Source organism: Apus apus, chromosome 1 (genome assembly GCF_020740795.1).
Source record: "Apus apus isolate bApuApu2 chromosome 1, bApuApu2.pri.cur, whole genome shotgun sequence".
In the NCBI taxonomy this organism is placed as follows: domain Eukaryota; kingdom Metazoa; phylum Chordata; class Aves; order Apodiformes; family Apodidae; genus Apus; species Apus apus.
In genome coordinates this window covers 149,891,553-149,918,916 of record NC_067282.1, presented here as the reverse complement: position 1 = coordinate 149,918,916, position 27,364 = coordinate 149,891,553, and the positions used below count along the sequence as shown (strand labels likewise).

Sequence of the window (27,364 nt, the reverse complement as noted above, 5' to 3'; positions counted from 1 at the left end):
TTTCATTGTTTCAGTTGGTGTAATTAAAATTAAGTGGGTTTAGTGTAGGTTAATTAACAAGAGGACTTGTATGCAGCATCTGATTATGACGCAGCCACACAAACCGCAGTTGAAGAAAAGCTTAACTCTGCATTCAGCTTTTTAATTTTTTTTTTCCTTCTTTGGAATTCCAGATTGCTCAGAGTTACATCAGGGCGTATCCAGTGCTGCTGAAGCTGAAAGCTACATCACCACCTGCTGTCACTTTAAATGTAGACAGATGCATCCTTGGGATCACTGGCACTGTAGAAGTGTATGCTGTCCTGCCAAACTCAACCACCCACTACATCTTTGCAGGGAATGTAGTAAGTATCCGGAGCTGGAGCATAACATGCAGTGCTGGAGCTGAACAAATCACACAGTAATCTTCCAGATCCTTTGAAAATCATTGAGATCAGCATAAAATAGTATATACTGGTCTGCCACAAATATGCATCATGTCCATTGCATTTCATAGGGGGGAAAGATGCACCACGTATTGTAGAATTTAATAGGTGCAGAAAGCTACTTATGAAAGCCCTTTTTCCCATGTGGGAGGTTGAGTGATAATACATGAATAAATTGTAATATATAAAATATGTGATTTATAAAATATGTGTAATATACAATCTGTGTGATTATCTGATGTCCAGTCTTCCTAACTTGTTTCTTATAAAATAGTTCTGTGTGTCCCCAGACATCTTTTCATTAGCTTGAATGTGAACCAATTATGTCAGCTATGGAAAGGCTCAAATGATCCCAATGAAAAGGAGGCAATCAGGGCAGTATTATCACTTCACTAATGAAATCTCCGAATCTTGCTGGCAGAAAGCAGCAAATTTACAAATTATTTAACTATCTACATGTATTGACCAACTAACAAGTTTAGACATTGTGTTTCCAGTCACAAAAGCAATCACATTTGTGCCTGTATCTAAGACAGTATCTGTTTAAACAGTCACAGAGGACTGTTTTGTTTTCTTCCCTGCAGACAGCCAGTACCAGAGCCAATTGGACAATAACCAAGCAGAAGTTGATTATCTCATTACTTCTGAAGAGGTAACCACGGAAAATTCAGAAAGCAACATTAATGATACCAACATTAGGACACAACAGAACTTCAATGTCAGCCTGACAGTGCTTTTTTCACCATGAGAAAAAGAAAATTAGTTACCTGCTTTCTTACAGGGGTCCTAAGATACTTTTGACAGATTGGTCTAAATCTTGCAGTTGACCTATAATAATATTGTGGAACAACCATGTCCCTTTTGCAACATGATATTACCCCTTTCCGTAGGTTAAATACCTTTCCAGATAACATTTAATTTATTGGTTATCTTAAAAGCATCTGTTCCAGTCTGTGCTGATGTTGGAGAATGAAGTTCAATAGTTTATCTGAAACCTTCTAAGTGTTGCTGTCATGCCATGTCTGAGCATCATAAACAGAACTGCCAGAGAGCAAACACTGCCATGGAGCACTGTAACTGTCTCCGTGTGCCTTCATGTGAGAGGAGGGGAAAAGTGAGACTACGTAGCACATACGACAACAGCAGACACCATACCATCAAACAAATGAGACTAGGAAGGTGTCTGTAGTTTGAAGCAAAGCTCAGAGCTTTTAAAAGTTTGCTTAGGTCTTTCATGTTTTGTGGTTACCTACAGTTATGGGTGTTCTCAGCTGTCTTTACAACAAATTTTAAGCTGGGCTGGGTTTACAGCCTCTTTCTCCCTGAATGCACCAGGCAGGTAGAAGCACAGAATTTCAGGCAAGTAGCCCACATCAGTGTTTCTTCTTGTTAGCTCTATACTCCAAGTTGGGGCAGAATTCCAGAATACATGCTATTTTTAACCTATTAAGTGTGTGAATTAGCATTAAATCTATGTGAAGGTCCAGAAATGTTCAAGCAGTGTGCATAACTTGTGCCTTCATCCTTTCTAGTGAATCCTCTTCTTTTACGTCTTTTTCTCAGGCTCCAGTTCTCTCTGCTGCCCTCCACTCATGGGTCCTCTGAGGTAAGGTGATGGTTCCAGTGCCTAGGAAAGGTAGCTGAGCCCTTCAGAGATCAAATAAATCTGAACTTGTTGCTGGACATTTCTTGGTTTGTCTTGGGGATATTATCTGCCACTGCTCTTTCTGCTTTGAAATAGCATCTTCAGCTGCTTTTCTTTCCAGTAAGAGGAAATACCTCTTGGAGCATTGGGGTTTTTTTCTCATCAGAGGCTACAAATGTTGTGGAGTGATTACTGTGTAGCATTAATTGAAACAAAGAGAAATGTCTGCCTGGGTCTGCATGACCTATCAAACCTGTTTAGTTGCTTCTGCTCACTTCTGTATCCTGCAGCACAATGGCAGGCATGAGGCTGGCACTTCTTCTATCTGTTTCTGACAGACAGCCTGGATTCACAGCTGGATTGAGTAGCTGTAGCAGTTGGAGTGAATACTTAATCAGGCTTAGGCCCAGTTTTGGGAATTCTTTTGAATTACTTCAACCAAACATCATCAATAGGGGAGTCAAAAATTGGGAATGAAAGCAGCACCATGTCACTGCTTAGAAATAATCAGTGTGGTGCTGCAGCAGCTCAGTCCAACCTACATCTTTAAGTGAAGGGAGGAGGACGCTAATCACAGTGGTATAAGACAGAGCAGGAGGACGGGGCAGTTCTTACTGCCCAGAGGAGATTTCACTTCTGAGAACTGAGTCATGGCAGCTGAAATGGGGTTAAAGAGATTTCATTCTTAAAGTTCAACCCAGATACAACAAACAAAAAAACCCTCCAGAGTTAAATTTAACTTACTGCAAGAAAATTTTACACCATTTGCCACGTATATTTTGCATTGTTCAGCTGTAACTTTAACCAAAATATATATTTTTTTTTTTACCTGAGAGTTTCTCTGCCAAGTTCTGTTCTGTTCTTTTTGAATGTTACTCCAGTTCTGACCTTCCATCTCCCTCATCAAGCTGCAATCCCTTAGCAACAGGCAATAATCACCAAATGTATTTTCCTCACAGCAAATGTTGTTGATGAAGAATTTTCTGTCTCACACTTTACGGAGTGCAGTGATCCCAGTGATCAATGGTAAGGATTGTTCCTGAGCACAGTTGGTGGGAAGCAAGACTGAAACCATAAAAGGGAGTGCCCAGCTTTAAACACTATGTTATGGGAAATTTTCTGTTTGGCTACACCTGGACAGCTCTACACTATGCTGGGCTTCAGTCCTGGTCTCTCAGTCACCTGGACTGGGGGCTGGAACAGAGCAAGTCTTGGCTCCCTTCCACATACTGGGCTTAGCTTTTCCTTTTCACTGGATGCAGTCAGCTGAGCAGAGACATTCTTGAGTCTTGTCCCAACACAGAGTCAAGCCATGACCAGAGAATGGCCCAGACTGGGGAAGTGCAGCAGCACACTTGCATCCTGGGGCTTCAGGATAGTATCTCTGAGTTTATCACCTCCCTCTGCCTTTGTGCTTCACCTGCGGCCACAGGCAGGACAAAGCAGAAAATCACCAACTCAGTGGGATGCAGAGGGTGAGGGATGATGAAGAAAGAGGTGAAGGTGGAAAGAAGCAGGTGGAAGAGTACAGAAGATGCCTATGAGGTCAACAGAGGTGAGGAGACAGTGCAGGAATGAAGTAAGCTATAGATTAGAAGAAAGGAAAGAAAATGAAGGGGAGGGTTGTGAAAGCCAGAAGTTTGGGAAAGCAAACAGGAATAGAGTGGGGGCATGATCCAGAAATATAGGGATAGATGAGAAAAAGAGGGACTGACAGGATTAGGGGATCGTGTAGAGAAAAAAATGAAAGGAAGATGCAGAGTAAGTCAGAGTGGGATGCAGCCACCAGATCTGTGAGACAGGAGAGAAGCAAAGGCAGTCAGATCCCAGTTTCAGACAGCTGGAAGATTGTAAGAGGTTTGTATGCAACTTTTCACAGCATTTTTTGCTTTTTAGCAAATATGAATAATAGCTCCCTTTGAGAGGTACAAGGATGCTGATTAAAGGGAAATAAAAATTAAATTGAGTTTCTTGAGAAAGATACTACTGAAATGCATTTTATTATTACAATCCAATCTATTTGTATTTGTCCTTTCTGAAGATAAACTAGGAAAAGGACTTCCTCTTCCTAACTTGTCCCATACCACCCTGACTGGACCTGTAATAAAAATGAATGAGGTGAGAAGCCCAGTTTCTTGTTAAAGAGTATTGCTTCTTTCTCAGGCCTGCACATTTGTGTGTTCCTGTGTTGGGTAGATCTAAATGTTGCCAATAGTAAAGCTTTAACTACACACTAAACACAAAATCTGAACTCTGGATCAAAAATGAGACCTCCATCCCCTCAGCCCTAGCAAACCCTGGTTGTAGGTTATAAAGGATCCACTAGGCCTTTGGGATATCTCAGCATGGGGACACCACAAAGACAGCTCTGCTATCCCTGGCAGGGTTTAGGAGCATTGAGTGCATGAGTCCTTTCTATTCTGACCATTCTCCAGGACGGCTTAAAGGCAACCTGTGTGCTTCTGTGGTAAGTGTCACTTAGCCCTTTGGGGGTTTGTATCAACTTACATCAGAGCCCATTCCTACCCTGAACTTTAGCTAAGTTCAGGAGACATAAAGCTAGTCTTGTCTCCCGCCCTGCTGAGGGACTTACCATGGGATCTAGTCCCAGCATACTGACCCATGAATATGTCTGTCTGAAATTTAAGGTCATTTTACATATTCTTTTTTCCTCAGGGCCATCTGGTGATTTCGACTGATGTTCACTACAAACATGAGAAAGAGGGAGATGAAGACCTCCACAGTCACACCTAATGTCCCTTTACATTTAAACAATGAGAGAAAAATGTAGTCTTGCTTCTGTTGGCTTCTAGGGAGTAGATGCTTTAACATTAGAAGCATGGCTTTTTGTCACTATTTTTAATGTTTTAGTAAAACTTCTTAATCACTTTTCACACACAAAATCTGCTGGTTTTTAGTACAGTGAGTGTAGCTGACAGTGTTATTGATGCTTTAGAAAACTTGTTGCAGCCTGATGAGAAGGAGTGATTGGTTCTTTTCCCAAGAGCTACAGACACCACACTTTATTAATCTGAAGAACCAGTTCTTGTATTATTCAGCCCATCTCTATTAGTGTTAGCAAAAACTTTGTGTATGGAGTGAGACCTTATTCTTTGTCAGAATGTCACATTTTGTCCCCTTGCAACTGGATACCAAGAGTGACAAGAGATTTCTAAAATCAAATGAATTGTCATAGAATTACAGAATCATATCATCTAGTCCAGACCCTGGCTCAAAACAGGACTAATTAGACCAGGTTACTGAGGGCTGTGTCCAGTCAAGTCTTGAACCCCTTAAAAAATGGAGGTTACACAACCTCTCTGGGGAACCTGTTCCACTATTTAAGTACCTTCAGAGTAAATTTTTTTCCCAATAGCTAATTAGTATTTTCCATGTTCCAACTTGTTCTATTGCCTTTTGTCATATCACCACATGCTTCCAAGAAGAGTCTGGCTCCATTTTCTCAGTAGTCTCTGGTCAAAAAGTTGTAGACAACAAGAAGGTCTTTCCAGCCCTCTCTTCTGCAAGCTGAAGAAGCGTGATCTCTCAGACTCTCCTTGTAGGTCATGTTCTCCAGACCCCTTGATGGCACCTGCTGTACTTGATCCAGGATGACAATGTCCTTCTTATATTGGGTAGCCCAAGCTACCAATGCATCCTGTCCAGTCCCGTGGATTTGTGTATGTCCAAGTGGGCTAAGTGATCCTGCACTCTGTCTTAATCTGCTGGGAGTGCTGCCTCACTCTCACAGACTCTGCTAGGGGCTCCAGCAACCTGGGAGGCCAGGGGACAGGTCTTGCTAGTAAAAATGCCCTCTTCTATGTCTCTTGTCACTAGTTCCCCAGCCTACTGAGCAAGAAGGCCACATTCTCCTTAGACTTCCTTTTGCTATAGATATACTTACAGAAACCTTTCCTGTTGTCCTTCACTTCCCAAATTAATTTCAGCCCCAACCGAGTTTGGTTTTCCTGACTTCATTCCTACATGTGCAAGCAATATCGTGTTCCTCCCAAGTAGCCGGTCTCAGCTTCCATCTTCTCTGTGCTTCCTTTTTGTGTTTGAGTTCACTTAGGAGCTCCATGTTCATCCATGCTGGCCTTCTGCCACAGTTGCTCAATTGTCTGAACACTGTAATGGACCATTCTGATGCTCTGAGGCAGCTGCCGTTGAAGATTAGCCAGCTCTTCTGGGTCTCTGCTCTCCAGGGCAATTTCCCACAGATCCTGCCAAGCAAGTCTCTGAAATCTGCTCATCTGAAGTCTATGTCTGTAATTCTGTTCTTTGTCTTGCTCACTTCTCCCAGGATCTGAAACTTCACAGTCCCATGCTCACTGCAGCCAAGGCTGCCCTTAGGCTTTACAGCAGTTCTTCCTTCTTTGTGAGTAGCTGCAGCTCTTTGAGGGTATCAATCACAAATTAATTCTGTACCTCTCATATTTGTAAAATGGAGCTAGAAGCTTTCTTTGGTCTTCTGTCAGTGTCACCAGAGACATTCAACCATGAGACATTAAAATTGCATGGAAAGGAGTACTACTCTACAAATGTCACACTAAAGAAAGTTCAGTTCCAATTTGGGACAGAAATGTGGCTCACGTTTTATTCTTAGCTGAAACAGTTAATTTATCTAGCTGGCTGCTACAGTTTTTTACTGAAAAAAATAAAATAAAAATCCTGAAACCAAACAGCAGTAAATCACAGTTAGGCTTCCAATTAATTGGAACCTGTTGTATGTGAAGAGTGACTCGAAAAACAATGGAAGAACAACCCAAAAGAAGTGGAGATTTTAAAATAGTTTGTTGTCCCTCTTTAATAACACTTCAGGAACTTTCTTCTGGCTATTTGGGGGAGAATTTGTGAGATACAGCGGGGAAAAATAAAACTAAAGACTTGGTGCCAATCCTTTTGCCCTTCCAATGGGACACATGCTTCAGGGCCAACCAGGTGCGATGGTTTAATGGGCCTTCTCAGACCTAAGCCACAGCTTAGCCCAACTCTGCCCCTGAAGCTCTAGTCCTCTGGCTGTTTTTCATCAAGTGATGAATGAGTAGTTTCTCCAAGGACTAAAGAGGATGCTTTATGCACCAGCAGTTCCATCCTATACTTACCTACTGATCACTGTACTATTTTTGATCTGATGTTGCTTCCCAATTGACAAAACAACAGAAATGATGCATCTGTCAGTGTGCTGCAGACTAAAGCACATGGAAAAAGGGGAGAATGGAGGGGCAGGAGAAGAGGACCACTGGAGCACTGTACCAGAGGCAACAACTGGAATCATGCAAAGCCAAAATGATCTACAGAGGTGCAGAGGTCTCCACTGACTGCCACACTGATAAGATCATTTGTTTTCATGTATATTGGATAAAAAGGATCACAATCTGTATCCACTTTAGCTTATAAATCAAACCAAATACATTGTGGCTCAACAGAGAAAACTGAAATAAAACATTCCTATTAGAGGCTCTTTGTAACATCTTGAAAGGCAAAAAGTTTGGGTGTCGAAACTGTTTATAGCATATCTGAATGTGCTATCTCAATGTGTCTGTAAGCAGGTATTTGGCTTTTACTGCTATATTTGTAGAAAGAAATGATGAAACTCTTCTGGAAGCTTTAGTGTGTCTTTGTTAACTTTTGCTGAAGGTTTTATCTAAAATGGGTGGTGCTCCATTAGAAGAACCATAAAATGTTAAAAGGATACAGTGAGGATTAGCTGAGATAGTTTTCAGACAATTCAGTTGTTTTCTAAGTCTTGGAGATCTATGTGGGTGGAAACAGTGGAGATTTTTCCCTTGCTTCAAAGGATCTACAGAACTTGTGCAAAAAAATTTAGAGGAGAGGTTTATGTAACTGAGGGTGTGATTTTTATTCATTCTCAGTTGCCAGAGATATCAATAATTAAATTATTATGCATGTGACTCCCTGAAGTGAATGTTAAACCTGTGTAAAGCAAGAGTATTTGTTGACTGGCTGACAAATGTCTCTACCGTTTTCTATTCATGGATTGCACAATGAAGTGACTCAGATTGTCCTGCAAAGTGCTCCATGCCTGAGGGAATTTGTTTGGTTTATAGGCAAGCTAATTGATTAAATCACCTCCTCGACAAGCCAAGTAGTACTGGATAGCTAAAGTACTGATTAACTGCATAAGCAAGCAGAAGAAATAAGAAATAGTGACTGCAAGGACTTAATACTATATATTTGCACCATATATATACACTATAGTATATATATACTATAATATAAATACTGTATAAATTATGGTTTTCTATATCCTGAGTGATTTCAGAACAGAGGGGCCTAGAGAGATGTCCTTCCTAGCACTGTCACATTCCCTTCTTTCTTTGGCATTACAGACCTGGCTATGAATGTCAGTCCTGTGGAACCACTGGAATGGGGTCTCCACTGGGGTTTCCTCTTGTGTCCATCTGAAAAGCCAGTGTGAACCAGTATGCCACATAGGCAGCACATCACCCCGAGCTCAGCACCCCAGCGCCTGAGCACCCCCACCCAACAGTTTATACTGCCCTCCACTTACTCCCAGAATGAAATTAGAGTGATGGATATAATGTGGGACACCCAAAATAGTCTGGGACTTGATTACCACAGAGGCCACTCCCCGTGTGATACTGGTGAAGACGGCAGCAATTGGCTCTCTCCAAGCTCACAGCTCTTTCCTTTAAAAGACAGGGTGGTGGCTGCAGAGGATTTTCCCTGCAGCATCCTCAGTCCTGTGGTCTGGTACAGCAAGGGTCTTCTCTTCGGCCTTCAGAGGACAGGTATGGTAACAAATACTTTGTGATTACTCTTTGGTGTGGAGTGGCTTTGCTGGGAAGAGAGACATGCAGCTAAATCTGGGTAAATTTTGAGATTTTTAAGCTGTAAGAACTATGCCTGTGTCCAAGACACACTTCTTTCTAGTACTTTGTTTCGCTTCTACACATGAAGCCTGTATCTTTCATCTCTCAATTTCTGTCAGTTAACATTAAAAAGAAAATACTACTCATACTAAAAGCCAAAGGTGTTATGCAGGATTACCTCAAACTGCCTGGTACACAAAAATTAAGTAAGTGTTTTGTTATAATTTTGCAGTTTGCTTAAGTTGTGATCATGAATGAAAATATTTTTGAGATTTCAGATAAATTGTTACCTCTGATAACGAAACAGCTAGCGAAAGGTGCAATAACTTCAAAACACATATTTATGGTATTAGGGGAGAGGCAGTTGTCTGTTTCTAGATGGTTTCATCCCAGCTCTGCAACAGCCCTGTGGTAACTAAATAATTTTTTTATGTAAATGTGATGCTAGAAAAAACCCTTTAATATATTTTCAGCTGTCCATCATGGACTACAGTAGTAAGAAATAAGGAAAACCATAATAATGTCACCTGTTTGCCAATCTTACTGTGAACCTCAAATGACAGATAACTACACAGAGGACTGTTTCCAGCTCAGGGGAAAAAACAAAAACATTCTCTGATTTTGTCCAGTTGGGTTTCAAAATTCTCCATTAAGGTGGCTTCTCACACTCTCCCTGAGACACCTTGCTGGCAGCAACAGCTTTTGACTTCCACACTGTACGCAGCCCCTTGTTCATACAGCATAGCTCCATCTCAGTTTAAATCCAGTCATGGAAGGTCTTGCTACTGGCACTTGCTTCACACATTCACTACCTGTGGTAAATCCTGTAGAGCCACCAAGGACTACTGTGTGCTATGCATGAGAAGGCAGGGAGAACCAAATGTTCATCCACTGCAAAGCCCACCATATACAGGGGAGATGCTGGGACATGATCACGGGTTAGCTACTTAGCCACAATCAGTGGTGCCACCCAAAGGTTTTCTTGATTGTGGGTTTCTGCTTGTTTTTTTTAAGTTGGGGGTTTTTCTGGGGGATGGGAGGTCATGCTGTTGGCTTTTTCATGCCATCAAAGGGAGCAACAGATTTTACTGTATTATAGAAAACTGACATTAGCAGAATTTACTGTCAGAAAGTAAATTGTCTCTAGTCATTGACAAGTTACTTGTTGGCATCTTCCAGAAGATGGCTGTCTTTCAAAAGGCATCTGTGTCACTAGGAGCACATTCTCTTTGTGAAAAATGACCAGGAGGTGTGTGGGCTCCCCCGTTAATTAAAGGATTGCCCCACAACTATACAATGATTTGTCACCACTGGCACATAATATATATAACTGGTATACATTAAGCTTATCTACTTTGGCCCATCTCAGAGGTAGGCATTGTTTTAAGACAAATGGGATGTGTCCCTCTCCACTATAAAGATGATAAAAGATGTCTTGATGAGAGACCTGACTTTTAAGTGACTCTAATTAAATGAAACCTGTCCCACTCAAGCATATTGGGGAAGGACACCCTTCTATGAATGCTGCTTGTTTTATTTTTTTTGTCCTGGACATTAAGTCACTGTCGCAGGCTGTGAGTGTCCCCTGAAGTTTTCTGGGAGGAGATGATAAAAGAGCAGAGTCCATTCCTGATGAGCCCTACCTAATGTGATCAAAATAACAGATGAAGTAGCCTGATAGATTTGTTTCAAGCATTTTCCTTCTTCCGCACAAAACCCAAAAAATAATCCTTTGGATGCCTGAAATAAGAAATATAACTCCATCATGGGCAAAAGTTTGTTTAATGGGAGTGGAAAAAAGCAAAAATAAACATCCATTGGATGAAGTTTGCAAGGAGAATTTTTGGATAAAACTTAATGCATTTATGAACATGCAGACAAGGGAATATGAAAACGTCTGCTGGCACAAAATTCTTTTCTTCTGTTGACTCTCAGGAGGGAACATAAGGGGCTTCTCAAAGTTAAGGCTAAGATCTTCATGAATGGCTCATAAGGGGGAGTTATCTATGTCTATAACTAAATGAACTGATCAGGTTTTCCAAAGTGCTAAGACATTGTGACATCTGTTGAATCACCAGAAGGCACTGAGAGTTCCATGTATTCATGTATTTTGGGAAAACACAAGCTACCTATTTCACTAGCTAAAGTGAATGAATAAATAAACAAATAAAATTTTTAAAAAATAAAAATTTCAATGCCACTTCCCTTTTAACAGGGTATGTCGAGGTGGATGTATCTTATGTGCTTTCTCCACCCCCTACACCAGTGCATAGGCTGAGTTTTCTCCTCTAACCTGAGAAGCTCCATTTCTACAACAGTCTGTGCAGAACAGGTTCTCTCTTCCACGTTTGCTGCACTTTCCACTTTCTCCATTCTGGAGGGGAAGCTGGTGTCAAAACAGCTCACTCCAAGGGTGAGGAAAGGAAGTAGAGCCACCACTGTGGCATATCATGAACTTCCACTATCATGATAAATATTTATTAACAGGTCCTGTAAAAACCAAGGAAGATGGTGAAGATTTGCTGTTCTCTCCTCCTCTTAAGTTTGCTCAGTGGGCAACTCAATGCCAACCCCGGACTGAAAGTGAGGATCACCCAGAAGGGGTTGCAGTATGGTATGTGTGATGTTTTCAGGAGCTGCTGGTGGTATTGCATTCTGATATGACAGGCATAGGGAAGCGAGGGCAGTGGGAGGAAATGACCTGATCACAGACTATAAGGAAAAGGGAGGTTTATGAGCACAATATAGCAGACACAGTAAGCTGCTTGACAGCATGGTACTTCATGTCGAGGTTCATTTGATTTCCTATAGTGAATTGGTAGTTTCAGGTGTTGCCATGACTAGGAGTGAGACCTGAAGTAGCACTGCTGAGTCTCAAATGAGATATTCTCTTCTTTCTGACTCTGCGTCTATCTCATCTCCTAAGCCAGAAGCACATAACTTTAAGCTCCCTGAAAGTATCAAAGGCAACTGAACTGATCACTGTTTTCCTGTAGCCAAGGAGGTTGGGCTGGAAATCCTGAAGCAGAATATGGAGAAGGAGCATTTCCCTGATTTGAATGGCTATGAGAAGTATGGGCTTGGTAATGTCAAGTACAACATCTCAAGGTAAGTATTCCCTCCAGAGGCAATTTGTGTTTGGAATTTGAATCTTGTTTTGTGTTCACCCTGACTCAAGAAATACAAACTTTTCTTTTTCTTTTCTTCCCCTTGTCTCCATCATGCTCTAGAATACACATCACTGCTGTTGATTTCCCCAGCTCTTCCATCTCCCTTATACCTGGGACTGGAATAAAACTGGTGATTGGAAATGCTTCTCTAACCATTGATATGAACTGGAACATCAGAACCTGGATGTTGTACGTACAGTCTCACGTGTCCTGGGATTTTTCTTGATGGAGAATATAAATACTCCAAGTTTAATTTTTCTAGTGACCTCTGCATGGCAAAGGTGGTGTTTCACAGCTAGCAACAGTAACCCAGGAGTACAGACTGGTCCTTCCCGGTAGGTCTGCTGGTGGGAGACAGCTCCTGCCCCTTCAACCATGAGCACTGATAAAGAGCCCATGGCTGAGAAGCACCTCCGAATAGTAAAGGACTGATGTTCTAGCTGAATGCTGTTGTTGTCTAGCCTGCCAGCTAATGACACATTTAGAAAAATTGTGGTACGGTGCATCAAAGTCCAGTATAATAAACCCTCCCAGTGCAGCTGCACTGTTAGAAACCCCGTGCTGTGCCTCCGAGAGCTACAGTTCAAAAGCCGATGGGAAATTGACAAGCAACAGGCAGTATCCTTAGAGCAGTCTCCACACCTTCCTTGTCCCAGGCTGCTTCAGAGGGAAAAACCCCCTTCTCCTCTTCCACACTACTCACATTACCCATATTGCTAAACTGACTGAATTCCAGCAGTCTCTGAGCTGCACTTCTGGGTGTCTGCTGTCAGGGACAGCAGGGCTGGCTGCTGGCAAGAGGAGGGGACCCAGGAGTGAGGGTGAAAGCACAGAGGAGGGGCAGTGCCCTCACTGACAAGTACCCTAGCCTGGCAAGCAGAGCAGGTTAGTGGCAGTGACCAGATCACCAGGAAAGTCCGTAGTGAAGAGGCATACCTGAGGCAAAGCCAGGCAGTCAAGCCAACAGAGCGTCATCAGGATTAATTAAGTACATGGTGGCACATGGATGTACCTACAGCATAGCTTAGGCAAAGACCTGAGCCCCACTGCAGCTCATAAACCAAGGGTAGAAATCCCCAATGAGGCTTTTCACAGCTATTTTTCACAATGAAGCTATGAAGAACTTGATGCAGAATAACACAGCTTTACCATATTGGAGCTGGTCTTGAACATGGGCTGCCAGACCCCTGGGAGGGGTGGGGAAGAGGGCGTAGAGCCCATTGGAGCACTTCAGGCCCTGACATGAGCTCGTGTGGACCCTCCTTTGACACCAGCAGCTTAGATTCCAGTACAGCTCTCTTGCCCTATCTTATATCAACTATATTCCAGTTTCCTCTGCTCTGGGTGCAGGTTTGGTAACTGGAACAAAATACTTCAAAATAGTGAATTATCTGCTTTCCCAAACCCATCATTTTCCAAAACTCCTCCATGTAAATCTGTGTAGAATGCTTTATTCTATATTCTATATTAGAATTTATTTTTATTATGAGCAATGCAATAAAATGTATTTTAGATAAACAGCTTCATCTTCAGTGAACAGCAAAGAGTCTGTTTAAGAACTAATTGAGTCTTGAACATTCATGAGAAATACTTATTTATCTATTTATTTATTGCTTTGTACAGCAAAGACAGTGGAAGAAGCACAGTGTACATTTCCAAGGTGTTTGTTACTGCAATTTTTTCAACATCCCTGGATCATATGGGTCATACATCAATATCTCTTACCAGCTGCAGGACAACTTCTGGTGATATAGACATCAAGCTGAATGGAAAACATGGGTAAGTGGAAGAGATACTTTGTTAGAAAATAACTGTCAATGAATGTCAGGTTCATGAAATAGGGCACCTATTTTTGGTGTATATAAGCACTACAAATGAGAATCAGAGCCCTAAGAAAGTGTTTAAATTGTCCTTGTATTTGTGCACCCTGTCCCTTGAGTAGAGGATAAATACAGCAGTTCTGGTCAGATCGAACAATCCCTTGTGCTTCTTCAGCACTCACTTCTTTCCAAATAATGCCCTACTCCTCAACTCTAGTAGAAGTTACATTCTTGTACCATGCTTTATGTCCTAGTCACAGTGCTATCAAAACTGAACAGAAGGAGGCTGCTGTTTGTAGTGCCTCTAGTTACAACCCTCTGCAACATTATTTGATTGTTTTTTTGTACTTCTCTCATTGTCTGAATACAAATCTAGTCACCTGGTTTTAGGTGAGGGGTTTTTTGTATGTTTGCTTCTTTTTACTTGTATTGGAAGATCCTAGTGCAGATACTACTTATTTACTTTGTGTTTGTACACAAAGTAATTGTGGTAATATGAAAAATTCCTTATTCATGAGGATTAATCTACCCAGGTTAATTGCTGAGATGCCTAGTGGCAAAATTATCTCCTTTTAAGTGGTGCCTCTCTGCTAGTTGTTACATTTCAGAAAGCTCCCTTGTGTACTTGAATACCACACTCAGAAGCCATTAAATTCATGTTCTGCAGAGATACCTGATTTCCTGTTAATAACTGTAGTACTTGACCTATGAATTGGTTTCTTCCTTTCCTCCAGCTTCCTGCATAACTTCTTTATCAAGTATCTGAAGAAACCCATTCACAGAACCTTGGTCACTAACGTAAGCTTTTCCAATTGTTTAGGGGAGGGGTTTAAGGAATATGACTTTCACAAGTCATTGCTGTGAACTTGGCAAAGGAAGAACTAGAAAAATAATAAAGTCTTATTCTGGTTTGATCAGCACAGTCACAATTTTGCTAACTGGAAACGCTTCCAGATACAGTGCTAAGTTCATGGTCAAGATGAGTACTCCACAGCTAGGTTCAACCGAGGCAGCAGAAGAACATGTAGTTATTTTCCTATTTCAGGCAGAAAAAGTCTCTGTGTACCTACAGGCTTCCTGAGTTTTGGGTAATTTTTATACACAGCAGACAAAACGTATGCTGGGTGATGCAGAGAGATGTTGTAGCACAGCACACGGTAGCATGACATATTTAAACGTCATATCGAGGAGGTGCGTGGTTCTGATGACAGCCCGCCCAGGGCTTCTGAGAGGAGACAGCGCTTGAGATGGCTCTGATTCTGCCCCGGAAGAGGGATCTCTCCGGTGAGACCAGTGCGAGAGCTCTGTCTCCCTTTTGTGCCGTGACTTTGTCACCCCCATCAGGCTGCTTTTGGCAACTTCCCACCTTGTTCCCCGAAGGCAGCTCTGACATAGGACATGCTGACACCACACCGAGTGGGAACTTTGGGGAAACCTGTTAGCTGAATAAAAAATAGTTTAGGTGTTTTGACAAACAAATGTTGTAATGTGTGTCACGTAAGCAGAAAGATTTTCTAGCACACAGCTAAGAGATGCTTAGAGGTCCTGGCTAATCAGGCCATAATTTGAGTGTGTTTTCATACAGTCATGCCCCAACATCAGATCTGGGATCCAGTTGATAGATAAAGATCTCCAATCACTCAATGGTGAGTCACTAGTGATATCTTTTCCTTCTGCTTCCTCTCTCCTCTTAGATGAAATTCTGCAGTTCCCTAAACAGCAGCTGGTCAGCAAAGCCTCCAGGAGCTGTATCAAACCCCATAGTCTTTCTGCTCCCTTGCTTGCAGGAACACAGTTAAATAAAGGGAGAACTACTTGAGGAAGAAATAGATATTTCTGAGAAGCCAAGGACTTGGGAATGATTCTTAACTTGCAAATGTGGCAGTGTGCACTTCTATTGTCAGAAATGCCACATATAGGCCATATAGCACTGATGCTAGGGCAACTTCCTCCCCTTCCCCTTTCTCTTCCCTTCTCTTTCTCCTTCCCCTTCCTGTTCTCTTTCTTCTTCCCCTTCTCCTTTCCCTTCCCCTTCCCCCTGCACACACAGCACTCAACAAGCTGAAGCCTGCTCTCCCAGCTTGCCTGGAAATTTAAGTCTTACTTGCCAATTTTTCAGACTTGCCGAAGGCAAAATGAAGACGTTCCTTTGTAATATTAAACTTTTTTGGGTTAGATTTGCAAGAGTTTGAGGCACCCAAAGTGTTGGACAGATACCGTGTGTGAAACCCAAGTATCCCAGCAAATCAGGCACCCACCTTTTCTGGGAAAGTATTTGCAAGTTAGAGGCACTTTGGATGCTCTCAGAACTGCTTGACAAGAAATCCCACCACCTTCGTGTCCTGAAGCACTGATGTGGTCATTTCCTTTTTCTGGTTAGATCAAATTTACTTTTCCACAATGACAAAACATTAGACAAACTAAAGAAGGAGCTTTAAAAAAGGTGCCAGTGAAAACATCAAGCCTTAGGTCAGAATGCATGTTAGGAGTTCCCTGGCTGTGTTTTTCCTTACCCTTAGGAACAATGTGTGTCATTCTCCTTCAGGAACTGATTATGTTTTGAGTGTACATAAAATTCCTTCTGTGTTTTTTGTAATATTGGGTATTTTTATCTACCACCCTTACAGTCCTAAAGCCAATTGATGATTTGGCTGAAGTAGACTACTCCTTAAGTAGCTTGCCAGCAGTGTTCCCACTGTTCATTGACCTGGATTTAAAGGTAACTGCCTGTAGTGCTTTTTGCCAAGATTACTGTATTTTTTATCATTGTATGATCACTTTTCTAAGACAAACATGACTGCTGTTCTGAACATCAAGATTCAGTATCTGAGAAGACAGGCATTTCAAAGCACTATTGCATTTTTTATTGTAATAACTTTTAACAAATCAGTTGTAAAATTAATTATTTAAAAGCCACATACTTATTTAAACTTTTTTTTCAAAATTGCTGTTGAGTTGGTTATAGCAAATAGAGAGCAGTAAAAGTTGACTAAGCAAATTAGAAGAAAAAAGATAAAGGAAAAGAGAGAAAAAAAGGTATTCAACTTCATCCTTCTCTTGCTGTTGATTAATATCTGAGGCTTCTTTTTTCAGTCAGTCAGAGGAAGATTTCTGCACATTGCATTAGCTACAATAATCTTCTGTCATACAAGAGAGGAAGAGAGCCCAAGGACTGCTGCTGATTTTGAAGGCCTGAAATTTTATTTCAAAAAAGAAAAAAACCTCCTTATATATTGAAACTAAAATCAGACTAGTTCCTAATTCTGAAATGGTTGAATTGTCATCCTGTGTAAGGTGATTTGGTTGAGAGTAGTTACCATCATCATAGTATCTAGGATTCTTAACTAAGTTTAAGATGCCTTGTGCTGTGTGCTCCACAGCAGGGGAACAAAAAGACAATCCTGTCACAAAGATCTTACAAAATAAGCAATAACAAGAGAAAACAGAGAAATAGGAGAGTCAGGAAGACAAAAAAACCCAAAAAGCCAGGATAAGTCAGTATGGTAGACACTGGTCTCAGCAGCAACTATATTTCAAGCTGGGATTTGAGGTAAAGAGATGATGTCATGGTTGTGTACAAGGCTGCCCTCCCACATAAGATGCAACATGGGGGAAAAAATACAAAGCAAGTGACTTGTCAAATCCAGCAAGGATTGAATGGGGAGGTCATGGGCAAGGCAACTCAGCACTTTGGAAGTGATTTGACAGTTCTTAAAAAGCAACACAAAATTTAGATACAGATGGGGAAGAGCTGAGAAAATAAAGAGACACAGAACACATTTGAGATGGAACAGAAAGGTGGGACTAATGAAAGGCATATTAAAAAAAAATTAGTATCTGAGTACCTTTCTCACTTTAAATCAGTTTTACCTTTTTGTTTCATCTGGATGCATTTGGAAATACTAGATTTGCAAGCCTTGGCTAATATCGTGGGTAGTGCAAGACTTAACTTTCCCTTATCTTATAGGCATTCTTTGTTTGCACAAGTTACCAACATGGTTCTGGGTAGAACAGGATGCTGATTCTGACCTAGAAGACCTCTGGTTTTAGAGATCCATCTTGTAATTGAGACCACTGAATAGCTCTTGGCAGCAGTTCTCAGGTTTAAATTCCTACAGACGGGGAAAGGAGAAAATAAGGCTCTTCAGTAAGAAGGAGCCTTAGTCATGCTCTTCATGCAATATGTATGCAACATTGTTTTCTGAGGTGGTAAACTGTCTTCAGTATGTGATCAGAATCTCAACAGATAGATCTCAGGTGTCATTTGTGAAGCTGTCTGGAACTTGTCTTCACTGCTTGCTTGAAAGCACCAAGGCTTCAGGATGTACTACAAAGCCAATGTATTAATTTATACACCAAATTAATAGCTTAAGCCAGGGAAAGAAAAGTAGCATTAATTGTCTGAAGTAGTTAAAAAGTCATATTTTGACACTGGTTTTCTTTGTTTATCTCTGACAATAACTTTCAGGGCACAGTCTACCCAGCTGGAAACTATACTGGTCCTCCCTATGTGGCAGCTCCCTTCCTTATCCCAGACCAAAGTGACTCCATGCTCTACCTTGCCTTCTCTGAGTATTTCTTTCAGACCTCTGCATTTGCTTACTACACTGCAGGGGCCTTCAACACCACCATTGCAGAGGAGGTGAGTAGGACACAGAGGCCTGGGGTCAGATTGGCTCAGGTCATCCAAGGTAGGGATTTGACCTGCCAGATGTCATTACGTGGCAGTGTGAAGCAGCTAATTGGCTTGTGAAGTCCTGAGACAGCAGGTCAGAAACACTAGGCTACTGTTATGCTCTTTTATGATGCTCTATATAGAGGCCAGAGCACCTAGTTCCACTGAACAAGGTACAAAATACTGTCAGTTTTACTACAAAAAGGAAAGCTTTTGTAGATCTGAGGCACAGACTTTTCTGAGGAGGAAAAAGGATTTACTCTGAGGAATTTAGCAGCCTCAGTGGCTGTTTTCTGAGGGGTCTTTAAAGACTGAAAGTATTGCAAGGGCCATGGAAGCAAAGTGTATGTCAAAGCACAATAGCTGTGGCTTGGAGGCTATCAGACTTGGCTAGCCTGTCTCCAGGAGGTCCATTAAATCCCAAAACCTGTATATTGTAGCCCAAACTATGATGACTTTAAGCATTTGGTTTCCCAGGAAGTATTCTGGCATATATTATTGGGAATCAGCTTTAAGCATGCCAAGTCCCCTAAGAATATTTCTGAAAGATACAAAATCAAAGATTCACTGAAATGACAGTACTAATGCATACAGATAAAAGCTGACCATGAAGGTCAAATCTGATAAACTCATTTGTTTTCTCATGTTTATTTTTTTTTTTCTCCAGACTTGCAGCTATTTTAATATAAGCACAGAGATATTTGGCAGTATCATCCCTGAGGTGAGTATCATTTCTTTCACCAACTCTTAGGGAACCACCCAGTGTGGGTGTCAGACACCTCACTCCTGGTGTATCCCAGAGGCTTGCAGGGCCAGTGGGGCTCCTGCCCTGGAAAAGAAGACACATGTATGCCTCATAATAGCAGAGCAGATGGGCCCTGTCACCTCCCGCCCCCACACTGAGTTAAATAACTTGCACTGTTCACAAACTTGTCCCACAATCTCGCACACCAGTCTTTGCTCTGGGCACTGTGCCACAGCTGTTCCTACCTAAAACCAGCCCTAGGCAGGAAAAAGCTTCCAGTCATGATTCCTGCTTTGAGAGATTTCTGAGAAGGCTTCAGCTCAGAAGCTGCCCAAACCTGTGCAATTGTCTTTGCTTCACTGCTAGGTTGTGACTGACTAGCAGAAAGGAATCCAGTAAAAGACCTGGGAAGGGACTATGGTGGCCACATGCAGGAAACCATGCTAACAGATGGGCAGGAAACATTGCATCTAAGGCACAGACAAGGCAGATGCACAAGACTTCCATTTGTCTTAGGTGGAGAAGATGGATATAGCAGGACAGAGAATATGGGCATGCATGGCTTCCACCAGCTTTCTCAGACAGAACAAGAAATGAAAAATGACCATAAGAGACCCTAGGCCATGAATGCTGAGGTTGGATGGAATTCAACTCATGGTTCAAAGAACTTCACATCCTTGTTTTCTTCCTGGATGATACTAAGTTCCTTCCTCAGAAATCTAAGAATACTCCAAGAGCAGTCATCATACGATCATATGATCTTATCTGTAAAATGCCACGGGCGTTGATGCTAATATTCCAGCCCCTCTGTTCTAAGTAATTAACTTGGTGAGCCTACTTGCTCTTCAGGCAAAGGACAGAGTGAGGCTCCTCTGAGGACAGTCCAGAGCAGGAACCAGTCTCATGAGATGGGTGAATCTCAAAGTGAATGACTCTTGAGCTCTTTTATTGTGTGACTGACATCTCACATTCATGTTCCATTCCTTTCCTGTGTTCACAAATTAGTATTTAATTTCTCTCAAAGTGATAAAGGGGAAACCATATTCCTAGAGTGGAAGGAACTTTCCACTGCATTCCTTTGTGGCCGAGTCTGTTAATTTAACACCACAGAAAACTTCTACTTCTTACTTGCTTGAAAGAATCTTATGTCAGCAGCTGTCCTCATCATCATCTTAAGGAACTACTTCAAAATAATTGCTTCAAGAATGAGAAGATGCAGTATTTTGATCTGTTCTACAAGAAAAACATTTTTCTGCCTTTTTTTTTCTTCTTGGTACCTTACAGGTAGCCAAATATTCAGTTACACCCTACCCAGTGATGTTGAAGCTAATGGCTACTGAAATACCCATCATCAGCTTAAAGCAGGATTCCTTCACGGTGGAGATTCAGGGCTCCATGGAGGTCTTTGCTGTTCTGCCAGACTCAACCACCCAGTCATTGTTCACAATGAACATAGTAAGTACAACAAACAGGGTGACAACTCAGGGTTAAATAAGTTTGTTCCTTCCTTCTGTTAAACATCTGTACAAGAAACATAGTGCCAGATTGCTAGTACTTGAACATGCACATTCCCCTTAAGTCACAGATGTGGCCTCACTTAACCTGCAGGACATTTCTATGGCCAAGAGCCTTTTCCTATAGATGACAATAATCCAAACATGTAGCAACTCTGAGTAACCAAAGTTTTGTTCTCTGGAATGACAGTTCTGCAGGCATGAGTCATGCCTCCTGGTGTCTTGATCATTTAACTGAAAATGTCTTTGATTAGTGAAATCTCATTGCTCACATTTCAGTTCTTGTCAGTGCCATTTGGAAAAGCAGAGATTTACTGTGTGCAGCCATGCTCGGGCTGTAGGCTAGGGAGAAAGTTGCATCTACATGAAACAGTTTCCACACCTAACTGGGAAGATGGTGCTTCTGTATTTGTAACTCATTCATAGCGAAGGTCCGATTTTTTTGTGCGTCTGGTAACCCATGGTTTCTTTTCTTGGCAGACAGCCAACACCAGCATTGCTCTGAATATATTTGACCAGAAATTGATGGGCTCGCTCTGTTTGAACAGGTAATTCAACCTCGAGTGGATAGGATTTTCAGCCGTCTGGAAAACAGCATTAGCAATCCCAACATTAGCAGTTTAGGCACGTGATCAGATAACTATGAATATGTTTCCCTGGTGAGTTCATCTGCATTAGGAAGCTTCTCTGTGACAACTGCCACAGTCCCCAAGGGACTGCCCACCAGCTGTGGATTGCTGCAAGGCAGTGGTTTCATTGAACTTCTCTGCTCCTGACGTCTACTCTCCCCTCTAAGCTAGATAAATTAAGTGTGCAGGGCAGTTATGGGGACCATGAATCATCAGACAGATTCCCTCCAGTCAGCAAGATGCAACTGCTTTCTAGCCCACCTGTGCCACTAAAGAAATGCAGAAGGACCCAGGACACAGTAAAGAATCTGGACCCCTGCCATTCTCCTGCTCTGGAATTCTTATAGCAGAGATTCCCCAACTGAAGCACTGAAACTTCCAAGGGCTAGAAAACTGGAGACCAAGGGCTTGGACATTTAGACATTTAACATGTTACATTTTATATAGAGAAGCTCTGTGTACCAGGACCTCACAGCAGAGTACTGGGACCCCGATTTCTGTTCCTTGGGAAGACAGTTACACAGTTAAGTATATGCAGAATCTGTCAGGGCACAGAGATATTAGGAATTGAAGGAGGTTAGAACCATTAGCATTCTTTTGCAGCAACATTGAAAGAGCAAAATCTAGAGTGTGCTGAGAGCGGGGCTGCTGGTTCAGTGGAAACTTGGAAATCATGTTTTGAATACATGTTTGGATATTTGAATAGGTACTGAATAAGTATTTCAATTTGGAAACATAGATATTAGCAACACAGCCATCAGCAGCAGTACCCATACAATGAACAGAGTTTTTATTCCCACCCTGGTAAGTCCCACATTCAAGCATTATGTAGATTTACCAAAATCCTTGCAAAATATCTGAGAGCCTGTGAGTCCTTGACACTAGCCCTGATAAAGTCAATTGTCAGTAGGATTTCCAAAACACAGAGCAGAGGGAGAAGTGCACTCAACATCCCTGGCTTCAGCCCTTCTAGCATACTCTTTTGCAGGCATGCTCAGCAATGCCCTAAGAAAACCATTTCTTTCTCTGTGAGGCAGTATGAATTGTGTAAAAGATACTGCTTCCTAAGCCTCTTTACAGGTGTTTCTTAAGGCCTGAAGCTCTGCAGCAGTGACTGTACGTGAGTAGAAAAATGTGTGTTTATCCTTCGTAATGACTCATCTTTTCTCACTTCTTTCCCTCAGGCTCCAGTTCTCCCTAGCCCACTCCAATGTTGGCTTTTTTGAGGTAAGCAGATAGTTTAAGCACATAGGAAATGCAAACCAGGAGTATCAGTGGTATTAAGGCTAAATAAATTGGCTTCATTCCTGGGTGGCTCTTTTCCTGTCTTCTGTGGACTTAAAAGTATATTCTTTGGGGCGACTGAGTGCTCTGACAATGAGATATTTTGTAGTTCCCCTGACTGGTGAATCACATTTCATCAGTAAGCAGAGAGATCTCTTGAGTTGTAACGGTGAATCTGACCTGTAGCAGCAGAGGGAGCAACAGGCACGACTGAGGCAGAGACACTCCATGTGGTGCCGCGGTGCTCACCACGGATGCTCCGAGTTACAGCAGTGACTGGAAGCCAAATACTAGTTAAACGAAGAAGTTGTAGGGTTACCTGGGAAAACTCTGCCTCTGCGAAAAGTCATTTAATTCTGAGTAAAATCAATCTGTTCTGAGTAGCTGAGGAGAATAGATTAAATCTGTTCTGGTCCTGTTTGCTATTGGTGATAAATTATCTCACAAATAAAGGAAACAGACTGTTTTAAATGAAAATGTTGTCCAAGCAGGATGAAAGCCATTTGCATTTTGCATCATTCTAAAAACTCAAGAACCAAAGTTCAGAGAAGGCTCTGGGGAGTCCTCATAGTGGCCTTCCAGTACCTGAAGAGGCCTACAAGGAAACTGGGGAGGGACTTTTTACAAGGGTATGTAGTGAGAGGACAAGGGGTAATGGCTTAAAACTGGAAGAGGGTGTCCAGAGAAGCTGTGGCTGCCCCCTCCCTGGAAGTGTTCAAGGCCAGACTGGATGGGGCTCTGAGCAACCTGGTCTAATGGGAGGTGTCCCTGCCCATGCATGGGGGTTGAAACAAGATGATCTTTAGGGTCCCTTCCAACCCAAACCATTCTATGATTCTATGATTCACCTGACCTTCTGACTCTTTTGGGCCAAATGAGAGCTAAAAGTTGAGCACAAGCCTACTAACTCCATCCAGGACTGGGGCATGAGAGTTCTCCTGCCTTCAAGAAGTGATGGCTAACTAATTTATTTATTTTTTTTCTGTGGCAGGTATTGCTTCTGGAGAACATACTGTCTTACATTTTACAGACTGAAGTCATTCCATCCGCTAATGGTAAGACTGTATTTCAAAGCTAAAACCTAAAAGCTTCAAGATTCCAGAAGAGTGAGTGATTCTAAGAACTTCTAATGACTTTTTGCTTAAGTTTCCAATTCCCATTGAGTGGAAAATGACCATCAGCCAGTAAGCAATGGAAGGGGGAGGTTGATTTGTAGGGGTATAAGTGTGCCCTCTCACTGACACTGGTCTGTAGAAAAAAAAGCAAAAAGGGCTTGGAAGCTCAGAATTCATTTACCTTTGCCTCAATCAGGCTGGCCCTGACGCATCAGTAAGAAGCATGTCTCTCTAGCTTGCACATCTGCCTGAAGCCACTGCCTGTGAAAATGTATTCCTCTTCATTAGGCCAGCACAAGGCTTTTGCCTCTTGTAAATCTTATTTAAGGCTCTGAAGGGAGAAGTAGCTTTGTTCCAGCCCTCTGTACCAGAATGAATTTCACATTTCTTAATCACTAGAGACAAATGGGAACAGGTTCTAATGATGCTAGAGCTGTAGTAAGAGTCCCCCAGGTCAGTAGAGACACATCACTGAGTATGTGACGTGTTGAACATGAAATGGTTTGCTGCAACACTCTGCCAAGAGGAAAGCATCTACAACTCTGTCCCGCATAGATACGGGGCTTCGTACCTACCTCCCAGGACTGGTTGTGAAGACTAAGCAGTTAATTGTAAACAACCTGCAAAAACAAACAGGGGTGTTGAAGGACAGGTATCTATTATTTTTCCAATGCATACCTAAATCATTATGTTTGTTTGTTTTGTTTTGTTTTTAAGCTAAATTGTCAAAAGGATTCCCTCTTCCCAAGCTTGCCAATGTTTCCTTGACGAGACCCCACATCACAATTGTACAGGTGAGATTTTGACACTCATGAAAAGGTTGTGGTTTTTTGTTTTGTTTTTTTTTTCTGGGTATTTATTCCCCTTTTGTCTATACAATAAACTCATTGAATTTGAGCTAGTTAAGCAGTAAAAACCTCTGGATTTAAAAAGAGATCTGTAATAGTAGTAAAATCCCATTGGAAACAAATGTATCTTTCTTTGAGAGGAAAAGCTAGAACTGTATGAAAAACCTAACCACAGAGAGATCAATTGCACAGCTTCCTTGACCTTGCAAGTTGCAATTAAGAGTGAAAATGGGTTTACCTGTAACATTTCATTCAAGTTTGGACAATCAAATCAAATTAGAGTTCTTGCTAACGATGCAGCCCTGCGGAATTTAACAGGAATAGTAAAAATACGAGAGGGAAGCAAATTCCATTTTGAGCACCTAAGATGACTGAATTTTGTTAATATTTGGTGATAATGGCTGAGGCTATTAGTCAAAAGTAGTTAGTGAGCTCTCAGAAGATACTCTTTCGTTCTGATTATTCTCCAAATCATGCAGCATTCTGTGGCCCTCACAACAGCCCTTAGTTTGAACACACAGAATGTTTCCAGACAATCAGTCAGTACAAGGGCATTGCTGACAAACGAACTCCCAGAGAATGGGTACAGCTGTTACATTTCTCCTCTTGTTTACCAGCTTCTCAGTGATTTTCAGCTCTGCAGAGACAGTCTCAGGAAACTCAGGAAAGAAACACAAAGGGGTTTTTCAATCTTTCATTGCATTCCTCATACCTGGCAGCAAGTTAATGCAGCCCTTACAAAACATAATTGCTTGGAGACAGCTTTCAGTGGCACCAGTTGCCAGCAACTTTATAGACTAATTATGAGTGAAGGATTTTAGTGGTCCTGTGGGGTGCACTCCCCGCCACATTGTTGCAAATCAGTCTTCTCATCAGGAACTAGGAATGAGAGAGGACTCAGGAGACTTGCTATACCTCATTGATGTGATTGCTATTTGAAAGCTAATTCTGCAGTCTCCACTTCCAGTCTGTTGGCTGTGGTCAATCCTTCCCACTTTTCAGAGATAACCACATTAGGCTGTGATGGGCTGCTCTCTGCAGGTTAGAATCTTTTTGGTTGGAAAAGACCTTTAAGTTCGTGAGTCCAACCATTAAAGGTTCTTCGCTCTGTACTCGCTGATTATGGGGGAAGCCTTAAGGACAAGTTTAGAGTAGGTGGCTCATTCTTAAATGGTTCAAATTAGGTACAAAATAATCCCACCTTGTGATGATTGCCTACTTGCCTCAAGGCTCAGATTAACTTTCTTGTGTAGGCTGCATGATCTTTAGATGTCCCTTCAGTTGCTAGCATGGTGCGAAGACAGAGCAGCCAGGGAAAGATGAGGCTTCTCTGCAAAGTTGAAAAGGACAAAGTTTTGTTAAATTTGTTACTTCCAAGGCTCAGCTGTTTTCAGCAGATTTTCTGACCTTTAACACCAAGACTGAGTTGAAAACCCAAAACAAACAAACCAAAAAAACCTCCTCGTTTTGTAATTCATGGCACTTCAGTGACTGTTCTCCCCACAGGGATACGTGTTGATTTCTACTGATGTCCACTACAAACACTAAAGAAGAAGAGAGACCATTTGTTAAGCATGACCTTCAAATCTATAATGTGACACTGAAGGTTACAAACTGTTCAGTTCTGCTGCCACGTGTAACTTGATGACAAGGGCAATGTCATCCTGGCTGGGGGCAAAGAGGGATGCAGGGAGGCAAAGAAAGCTGATGGAATGGTTAGGCTGTACAATGGTGAAGCTCATATGACACAATGCTTGACATTATTTATTCTGGAGTTTAACTGATGCAAAAAGATTGTTAAGATTAAGGTCTCTCTTGAAATAAAGTGTTGTATATACACTTCCAGAAACGTGCTGCTGTCTCTTAAAAGAATGAAAAGTACATTGTCAAAATGCTGCTAGGGTAGGCATGCCTGTTAATCTGTTTCTACTGTAATGATCTTAAATAACCTCCTTCTGAACACGACACACTGAGCATGAATTGAGCCTTCTCCAGAACCACATCAGACTGGGAACTGTCCCAGTTACAATAGGAACTAGAATTGTAGCTGTGTCTTAACTAAACTCTTAACATAAATCTTAACAAAGATGCAGAAGCAGTGCAAGAAGCGAGGCAAAGTGGCACTACTGCTTTTGATAGTCCCTCTTCCCCTGTGACTCTTGAAATCCTGTACTTGTAATGTCCCCTGTGCAGCATTGCTTAGCCAGGTTAGATGCATTTAACTCCTTGAATGTTTCTAGGTAAGTCTTATAAGTCTAACCCTCCAGCATCTTTGTCAATGTTTCTCTGGATTGAAATAGTTATGGATACTTGTTACTTCATTTTATTATGTCATCTTGCTATCTTTCTTTCTCCCTCTTTTTTTTCAATACTTTATCAGTATGCAAATCTTCACACAAAAGCCTGCAGAGGGCTGTGCCTGCCCTGCAACGCTTAGGTGCTTGTGCTTTGGCCAAACCTGAACGAGAAGCCAGTTCAGACCCCTCAAATAATCACCAACAGAGGAGAAACAGGCTGGGCTGCCACAGCCTGCTCTGTGCTGCTGCTTTTGTGAGCTCTAAACCACCCCTGCTCAAAGCTCCACCCGCCTGGTTGGGGAGCTGGCACCCCAGCCATCCCCACGCCTCTCAGTCCTCA

At 41.9% G+C, this 27,364-nt stretch overlaps 2 protein-coding genes across 9 annotated transcripts in view; both read left to right on the top strand.

Annotated features, from left to right (window-relative positions):
- LOC127396448 (BPI fold-containing family C protein-like) overlaps positions 1–7,985 on the top strand; it is a 29,617-nt gene extending 21,632 nt beyond the window's left edge. For 6 of the 7 annotated variants that reach the window (XM_051644137.1, XM_051644140.1, XM_051644139.1 and 3 more), the window contains 6 exons: positions 174–344; positions 1,010–1,077; positions 1,989–2,031; positions 3,030–3,096; positions 4,112–4,188; positions 4,747–7,985. In XM_051644137.1, coding sequence (XP_051500097.1) covers positions 174–344; positions 1,010–1,077; positions 1,989–2,031; positions 3,030–3,096; positions 4,112–4,188; positions 4,747–4,824 — 504 coding nt within the window. In that variant the 3' untranslated portion in view covers positions 4,825–7,985. The remainder of the gene's footprint in view (positions 1–173; positions 345–1,009; positions 1,078–1,988; positions 2,032–3,029; positions 3,097–4,111; positions 4,189–4,746) is intronic. The other variant, XM_051644141.1, reaches the window with a different exon arrangement.
- A 209-nt stretch (positions 7,986–8,194) lies between these two features.
- BPIFC (BPI fold containing family C) lies at positions 8,195–26,576 on the top strand. Of its 2 annotated transcripts, XM_051626932.1 has the most exons (16): positions 8,195–8,846; positions 11,415–11,541; positions 11,924–12,035; positions 12,158–12,286; positions 13,721–13,876; positions 14,652–14,715; positions 15,503–15,563; positions 16,545–16,636; positions 18,386–18,559; positions 19,260–19,313; positions 20,622–20,792; positions 21,332–21,399; positions 22,665–22,707; positions 23,756–23,819; positions 24,597–24,673; positions 26,234–26,576. In XM_051626932.1, the coding sequence occupies exons 2-16, from the start codon at positions 11,436–11,438 to the stop codon at positions 26,273–26,275; spliced, it is 1,413 nt and encodes a 470-aa protein (XP_051482892.1). In that variant the 5' UTR covers positions 8,195–8,846; positions 11,415–11,435; the 3' UTR covers positions 26,276–26,576. The 2 variants fall into 2 exon arrangements, with proteins under 2 accessions (XP_051482892.1, XP_051482902.1); XM_051626942.1 differs by lacking the exon at positions 8,195–8,846 and having other exon boundaries at positions 11,384–11,541.
- Positions 26,577–27,364: the final 788 nt, after the last annotated feature.